The 9,033-nt window shown below is 41.8% G+C and overlaps 1 protein-coding gene across 1 annotated transcript in view; it reads left to right on the top strand.

The window, feature by feature from the left end:
• Window positions 1-368: 368 nt before the first annotated feature.
• LOC126386144 (sodium-dependent neutral amino acid transporter SLC6A17-like) overlaps window positions 369-9,033 on the top strand; it is an 18,682-nt gene continuing 10,017 nt past the window's right edge. The window contains exons 1-3 of the mRNA XM_050038303.1: window positions 369-666; window positions 6,882-7,039; window positions 7,849-7,975. Coding sequence (XP_049894260.1) covers window positions 384-666; window positions 6,882-7,039; window positions 7,849-7,975 — 568 coding nt within the window. The 5' untranslated portion in view covers window positions 369-383. The remainder of the gene's footprint in view (window positions 667-6,881; window positions 7,040-7,848; window positions 7,976-9,033) is intronic.

Genomic DNA, 9,033 nt, shown 5'->3' on the forward strand with positions numbered 1-9,033 from the left:
TTAAGGATCACAGCCAGGAAGAGGAGGCTTAAAATTACTGTACGTTAAATGAGCCTTGACAGGGGCACAGACCTGACAATCTTTTATTTAAAATGGAGCCTATTTGTGGGATCTTTGTCCAATAACAGAACAATATTACAGTTTAATTTTTGATGATGTCCTTGAGACAAAATTTTCTATTTGACCTTTCTGTCTCTCTGCTGCAGGACTGAGCCCCAGACCTGAAATCCAGCTGTCACTCCTCAGCACCTCCCTCACAGCTACATCCATCTATCTCTTCTCCACTCTCTGTCTGCATCACCTCTTTCTGGTCCCACCAGACCCTGTCTTGCACTCTCTTTCTCTCTCCACCCCCGCCCCCTTCCCGACCCTCAGCCTCCCTGATGCCTAAGAACAGCAAGGTGACGCAGCGCGAGCAGAGCCATGAGCACGTCACAGAGTCGGTGGCTGACCTGCTCGCACACGAGGAGCCAGTCGACTACAAGAGTAGCTCCCTGAATGTAGGAGGGGCCGCTGGGAAGAAAGTCCCACAGATAGAGGTGCCTGAAAACGATGGACGCCCCGCTTGGAACAGCAAGCTGCAGTACATCCTGGCCCAGGTGGGCTTCTCTGTGGGCCTGGGGAACGTGTGGCGTTTCCCTTACCTGTGTCAGAAGAATGGAGGAGGTGAGATACTTGTATTAATCCAAGCTGTAGTGTTGCACAAGGCACACCGAGTGACTGATCTCATTTACAGACATTTACTAGAGTTCCTGTATTTTCTCAGAGATTTTTAAAATCAGTGGATCAGTGAAAGAGCTGTGCGGTGTTTAGAAGTGGTCATTTGTGCAGCTATGTGCAAACTGTCCCGGGAATAAGTCGAGGGTCACGTAAGGCTAAGATGTATAAAAAGAATGTGCAATGTACAGAGATATAGTCCCAAAGATATGTTTAAATGTAACACATATAGATAGATGTGAAGATGTGTTTATGGTGAGAGTCCACTGGGGGTCACAGGCCAGTTGCAGTCTTGAGGAAACTGTTGTTGTGGTGTGAGGTTTTGGTCCTCAGTGACCGAAGCCTCTTGCCAGAGGGGAGTGTTTCAAAGAGTTTGTGTCTGTACTGGGTCGGCCACAATATTTCCTGCCCACCTGAGGGTCCTGGAGGGACGGAAGATTGCAGCCAATTACCTGCTCAGGAAATGATACACTGCAATCTGCCATTGTTCTTGGTTGTGACAGCAATGGACCAGATACTGTACCAACATACCAGAACTTAATCTTGGGGCGGCTGTGGCTTAGGAGGTAGAGCGGGTTCTCTACAAATCAGAAGATTGGTGGTTTGATCCCTGGCTCCTCCAGTCCACATGTGAAAGACATCCTCGAGTATGTGGAAGATATCCTCAAGCATGTGGATATCCTTGGGCAACATACTGATGCCCAAATTGCTCCTGATAGCTGTGTTGTTGGTGTGTGAATGTGTGTGAATGTTTATGTGAGCAGGTGGCACTTTGCATGGTAGCCTTGGCTACCAGTGAGTGAACGTTGTTAGCTCTGTAATGTAAGTGGTTTGAGTGGTCGGAAGACTAGAAAGGTGCTACACAAATGTAAGTAGAGTTTGCATTTAAAGCCCACAGTGGGAGGATATTAACACTAATGATAATCACATAAAAGTTCTATAGCAGCTTTAAGTATGTTTTCCATGATGTGGAACATGTAATGAACATGATTTTTACACATTTAAAACCATATCCACATAGAAAACACACTTTGTCAGCTCTCTGTGATCATCAGAAGAACACACAGTTATGGAGCCATTTAGTAAAAAAGTTTAACCATTCAATAACAAAGAAGTTTAATCTGACACTTATTTCTCTATATATTTTTTATGTTGATTGGTCTGTCCGTCAGTGAGTCTCTATCACTTTGGTTCAGACTGAAATACTTCAACAAATGTCATGTCATCCTCTGGATGATCTGTATGAACATTGAACTCTTTATCCAGTGCCATCATCAACACTAGTTTATGACCAAACACCTGCAATGACATTCCCATCAGCCTCAGCTTTACTTTGTTTTTTGGGCCTATTTGCAAATGTTAGCATGCTAACTGAGATAGTGAACATGTTTAATAATACCTGCTATTACAGCTTCCAAATAAGTTCAGAAACAGCCGCTCACAGACACCATAATGGGAAATATGATAAACTCACTGTCTTTGGTTTAGTTTACTCACTGTTTGACTATCTAGGGTGTTTTGGTTGGTTTAAGAGCTGATTGATTTGCAAGATGTTTGGAGAGTTGCAGGATGATGCTCTAAACTGATTGTCATTTAAGTTTATTTTTTGAGGGGAAATTCAATGTTTTCACTCTTGCACACAGGTCCGAAAGATCTATACCTGCACAAAGTGGAGAGATGTCAGAGTGAGGGGGCTGCCTTGGTCAGGTGCCCCAAGCGGTGCCTTGCTCAAGGGCACCTCGGCATTGCCCAGGAGGTGAACTGGCACCTCTCCAGCCACCAGTCCACGCTCCATATTTTGGTCCAGACCCTCCGGGTCCCAACCCAGGTCCCTGTGGACTGAGCTACTGCCGCCCCAAAAGTCCCACTGATTTGAGCGGTGAGCAGCAGCGGTGCCGCGCTCGGGAATCATGTGGTGATTTAACCCCCCAATTCCAACACCTGATGCTGAGTGCCAAGCAGGGAGGCAATGGGTCCAATTGTTATAGTCTTTGGTATGACTCGGCCGGTGATCGAACCCACGACCTCCCAGTCTCAGGGCGGACACTCTACCGCTAGGCCACTGAGCAGGCCTTTACAAAAACAAAGTTCAAATCAATGTGGTATCAAACGACTTCATCAAACAATAAAACTAAGATTGACAAAATCCGCAGCCGTTAAAGACTGTATCCCCTACGGCGTCTCCACACTTCAAACTCACTTTAGCACACCTGCTTTTAACTGAAGGTTCCCGAGATGCCAGATCAGGTGGCACATTAAAGTGACTCAAAAAATAATAGGAAACTAGGACTTGCTAGATATGGCTCTAACACCTGCTAAACATCAGTATGTTGGCATCGTCACTGACAGCGTGGCTGTTAACTCTTAGTCTTCTTCTGTTTTTCCAACAATCCAGTGTAAAGTTAACAGGACATATCAAAGTAGTTTTACTAAAAAGTAACAATACAAATCTATTGGGTATCAGATTGTACATCATTTAAGTCATTTGCAGCCTTTGACACAAGAGCTGAACAATAATTCATTATTTTATAACAACTTTAAGTGGATATATTGTGATAATACCATATTGTTTATGTTATCAAATTCTAAATTAATGATTCAAAACAAACTGTAATCAAAAACCAAATACAGTTAGTATTGAAATTCTTGATTTAAAAATGTGACATGTCAGTTTTGAGGACAAATGTTCACATTAACTCCGTGATATTGATTTTCACAACACTGTCCAGCCCTATTTGACACAAGTTTTAAAATCTTCCAGACACATAAAACCAGCTTCTGCTCAGCTGCTCTAACTAGACTTTAGTATCTCCGTCACCATCACAACCTACATGGAGCCTCCATTCAGCACAGAGGAGCCAAGAGAGCAGCTGTATTGTGCAGAAAACAGCCAAGTCTAAATATAGCTGCACTATTGATTACTACTGCCAGCAGTTCAGGCCGGGCTCCACTGATACTCTGGTTAACAGAAGAGGGCTCGATAAAAAATCTAACTGTATAGTGATGAGTTTTTATTTCTGTGCATGTAATCAGAGGCGGACACAGTGTAAACCTGTGTTCACTATAGGTGGAGAAACACCTCGTCATCATAGACTGACAGACGTGCCACCGCTCACAAGTCCTTTATGTTGTTCCTGCTTTACTGCCCGCGTCTGATTTACTGCATATAGGCAGGATTTATTGCTTACTGGGAGGATTTACTCACAGTAGAGACCAGTCAGGTTGTACGACCTGACGGCCATTTTTCACTCTGTAATTGTCTGTCTGGCGGCCAATTACAGACACATTAAAGGTCTGTGTTGTTTGGGAGTTATCGCTGTTTGGGCCTCTCTCCCATTTATGTTATTTCTTCCCTCCCTTTCATGACATCCTCTATCATTTCTCCCTCTATTGTCACATCTTTATGCTCGTGACTGGAATATATTACATCTATCACGGACTGCAGTTTATATAACGTTTGATGGAGAGGATTTGCAAAATCCTGGCAAAGGCCCAGAACTCCTCACTACATTTAACCTCGCTATTCTCTCTGTTTCCGCTTTCTTGATTTAGCCTTTCGCCCCCTCTCTTCTCTCTCTGCCTTATTACTCCTCCCACCCTCAAGTGTGTGTGCCACTGTATGTAATTCCTACTTTTGATGTATTAATAGTGGTACGTGTTTGCCTGCTATAAGTCCCAGATGATGACTCACCCTTCACATAAAACAGAGTTGCATCCTGATTATGCCTCTCTGGATTACGCTGCAAAGAGACAAATTTAGACTTCCGTCAAAATTAAAATGAAATTCAAAGAATATTCATCAGAGGAGTTGCGGACCTTGCGTCTGAGAGGAGCTGGGTGGGGGTGGACGGGTGGGTAAATATATCTCACTGGATCACATTGTGCTGGAAAGCTGATGCAAAAATGATGAATTACTGTACAAATGACAATGATATTAAAACAGCAATGTTTCTACTCACATTGTTAAAGGACCATACCAGTATATTTGTGCTGTGTATTTGTCTGAAATTAACTTTTTTCACTACCTCCCAATGTGGCAGGCAAATGTGAATTTTGGCTGCCAGTCAGGAATTTTGTCTGCCCCTTTTGAAGTCTGTGCGCTAAAGGAAGTAATAATATGTTTGATATATGTGCACAAAAACATATGCATTGTAAATTCATAGTGTTTGAATTCTACCATGGCTTTTATGGAGCCCCTACAGATGCTGTACACATGCACACGCCTACATAAAGTAATGTTGTCACAACACTGGAATTTCTAACTTTGATACAATACTTTTTTGGAGCATAGATGTCCTAAATAAATAGGACATTTGCAGTGATTTCAGCCTGTGGACCTTATGGCTGTCCAGCCCAGGTACATTGGTATGCGGATGTCTCCTCTGCCATCCTTTCTTCTTTGTCTATTGTACCGACACACCCAAGACAAACTTTTTTGTTGCCCCAAGTAGGCTCAGTTTCACAGCAGCCCTAAAACTTATTCTGACTTAAACTGATATATGTCATAGCTGGTGAAATTGATACAATAAGGCATGTACGCATGTGTGTGGGCACCTTAATAATGGTTATTACCAAGCCACTTTCAAATGTGTAGCTTTATCTAATCATCTCTATCTCACTAAATATTACTTCTCATTGTTATATCATATTCAGTATAAAATTGATCAATAGGAGCAGTCTGTTTTTTCCACCATTTTAGTTTTTGCTTTTGCCCCTTGAAAACACTTAATATCTTGTGTATTTGTTGCCAGATATTTAATACCCTGTTGATCTAAAACTGGGCTCAGTGAGTGACCCTGACCAGGGGAACCCACTGGTTGTTCTGGTTGGTACTGGTTGTGAATCATTAAAATTGTAGTTACTGTTCTTAGTGTTACTGTAATTTGAAGCATTCTCTGGCACAAGACTTTCCTTTGGGACAAATAAAGTTCTATTGAACTGAATTGAATTCTATCATACACTGACCTTACTCAACAAGTCTTTCTGTTGTGCATCTTCCCTGTCTGCCAAAGTGGCCAAAAGATTTTACCCGCCACTTACTCCATTTACTACAAATCCCCCACAGAGTGAGCAGTGTGGTGGCAAAACAACTATTTAATGAACAGTTTAAAGAAAAAGTCTTCACACGTCTGCTGTCTTTCTTGAGTTTTAATAAGCATTCATGAATGGAGTCACACACAGCAACCGCATGAACAGTCAGTCAGTGAGTGAGTGGCTAGATGTTCTTCAGCCATGCTATCTTTATAGTTCCCAAAACACATGCATGTCAACAGTCAAAATATATGGCACTCAGGTGGTTTCTGCAGTAAGCATCCCTAAGACACAACATCTCTTGAGGCTCACAAGGACACCTTTCACCTACTTCCATTAGGCCTCTGCTGTATCTAACACTGCTGTCACAGTAAGGGTTAACTGAGCAATACACAAAATACATCATAGCAAGTAACCTTATACAAAAACATGCAGAACACGCTATATGTTAAAAAAGGGTCAAATACCATAATTTTCCATCACAGCAGAAAAATATTCTGAACCCTGTTCAACATGAAGCAATCCTTTAAAAATACAACATACCACTGTTTCAGAAAGGTGCTGGTTCATTTCTGTGGTCGTTTTGAGACTGTTGATGATGTTGCTGTTGTACTGGATTGGATCATATTAAATTTTCTACTATTTTTGGTCTTCTGGCTGTAAATGAGGAAAACAAAATATGAAAAAAAACTAAATACCGTCTAATATGACAGCACCACAGACTACAGCCTCAAAACATATAATTTACTGTAGTTTACAAATAAGCAAGGAAAGTATTGGACTTAAGAAAGGCTGAAGCTGAAAATCTGCAGCAATATGACACACTGTAAAAAGTGGTGAGTTGTGTATGTGTTGTTTACTTCATATAAAGTAAAAGATTAATCCTGTAAGGACAAGTATTTTTACATAGTCTAGAAAAATGACATCCTTTAATTCCCACAGCAACAACTCAAATTCTTTTCATTAGTTTGTTTTCTTTTATTGTTCTTTTGGAAAATCCATTTCTGTCACTGACAATAGACAGTTACAACACATTACATCCCTTGGTCTCTGTCTGAGACGTGTTGTCATTTCTGTTTGCACATTTACACACTTGCCTTGAAATGCTTCATACAAGCCTCCCTGTTTTTCAGGTGCCTATCTGGTTCCCTACTTCATCCTCCTCCTCATCATCGGCATCCCACTATTCTTCATGGAGCTGGCTGTGGGTCAGAAGATCCGACGTGGGAGCATCGGGGTCTGGAACTACGTCTGTCCCAGTCTGGGTGGGATAGGGATGTCCAGTCTGATGGTGAGGGGGGATAAACCACTGATTTATATTTTCAGAATCATCTATCGTCTGTATAGCTGTAAGCTCAAAGCACACTCAATAACACTTTCTTTAATCCAGACGAGCTGTTTGACAGCAGCATGGTGAAAAGAAGAAGTGTGGGTCCTGTGATAAGAATCAGTGAGGTCGTAATGTTACAACAGCTGTCAGAGCCTGCAGTTAAAACAGAAACACATCAGCTGAAAGCGCACCAGTATAAGGATAAAAAACAAGCCACAGCTCTAAAGAACAAACATAATCTGATCCCTAATTTAAACACAATATGATTGTGTGTGTCCTGTGCGTGATTATAACGTGTAACAGCCATGAAACTGATATGGCAACGAGCAGGATAAAGTTACAGGAACATCTGGAGTCACCACAACAGCCTCGGGCTCTCTTGGGTTTATGGGAGGTATTGACGTGTTTGAGAAGGAAAGGTAGCCTTTCTTTGGAGTTGCAGGGCGGGCGCAGAAGCAGCTATAAATATCTCGCAGAAGATCAGTGTTGAAAAGAGAGCACTTTAATTATTCATGCTTTCCTCAACCTTATTTAGCTTGTGAATGTCCTGGCTGGCAAGACTTCTCAGAAGACTGACAGCAACACGGGACGTGCACAAAGCATGCTGCCTCATTTACATGCTTTTCTCACGCTGTACAGATCTTTTTATACAGTTTAATGGAGGAAATGTGACACCAACCCAATAGCATTCTCCAATTATCATTTCTGTTACTGCAATATATGCTTGCTGTTTATATCATGCCTATCTATCTATCTATCTATCTATCCAGGTGTGTGGCTTTGTGGGTCTCTACTATAACGTGATCATCGGCTGGAGCATCTTCTATTTCTTCCAGTCCTTCCAGTATCCTCTTCCATGGAGCGAATGTCCGATCAGAAGAAACGGGACACTTGCTAGTGAGTGATGTTAAATACTAACAGACAAGCAAAGTTGCGAATGCAGCACATTTCAAACACAGAGGTGTAAATAGTTTTTTAATAACTAATAAATATTGCAACTTCTGATCAACCCTATAGATTTCTAATAATACCTAGATACTGGACACCAAGATGGGGTCTATTCAGTTCAGTGGAGTTTTTAGCTTCCAGGTGAATTTCTGCATAATGCCACTCACTGAATATGATTAGTGATGTTTCTCCCGATGGCCCCACCCACAGCTCCTAGAAGATATAGCATTGTGATGACATCACAGATTTTTAAAGGACAGTTTTACAAATGTAAAACCTCCATGGATCAAAACTTTATAACAGAAGAGTCATAATTAATCTTGTTTGCAATTCAAGTTGTCCTATTATCTTCTATAATGGTGGTTTATCGGGAAAATGTTTTTAGGGCCACACTTTTTTCCTTCTGCAATACCACAAGTGGCCATTTGGGGAAAAAATGCTCCAAGGCTTTGCTGGGAGCCTGATCAACCCACAACAATTTCAGGCTTAAGTACAGATAGGATACTGATAATTTAGTTGGCTGAACAGATACAGATACAGTTACAGATAATGGGGAGTGCTGTGAAGCGATGAAAGAGTAAGTCACATTTCCCGTGAGTCTCTATTTCACATTGATAACCATCAAAATCAATATTTATTGACTCCAAAGTAATTCTAAAATAGTGGCGACAGTAATCTGACAGAAGGAAGAAAAACGTGCGCCACAATGCCTAACACGAGAGCTGGATTGAAGGAACAAGAACAAGATGCCATGCCGCCATGCTCAAGAACCGAAAACAACAAGGTGATTCTCGATGCCATCGCATCTTTGAAGGTGGATATTAACTCAGTTAAGCAAGAAATATGTGCAACCGTAGATGCTCGGATTGCAGAGGTAACAACCACTTTGAGGGCGGAATTTACCTCACAGCAGGTTATCACCGAGGCCACCATTCACCTGCTCCAAACTACCACAGAAACTCATGGTGCTACTTTGTCTGAACTGGAGAAGAGTGCGACACACATGT

This window comes from Epinephelus moara, chromosome 24, assembly GCF_006386435.1.
Source record: "Epinephelus moara isolate mb chromosome 24, YSFRI_EMoa_1.0, whole genome shotgun sequence".
NCBI lineage: Eukaryota > Metazoa > Chordata > Actinopteri > Perciformes > Serranidae > Epinephelus > Epinephelus moara.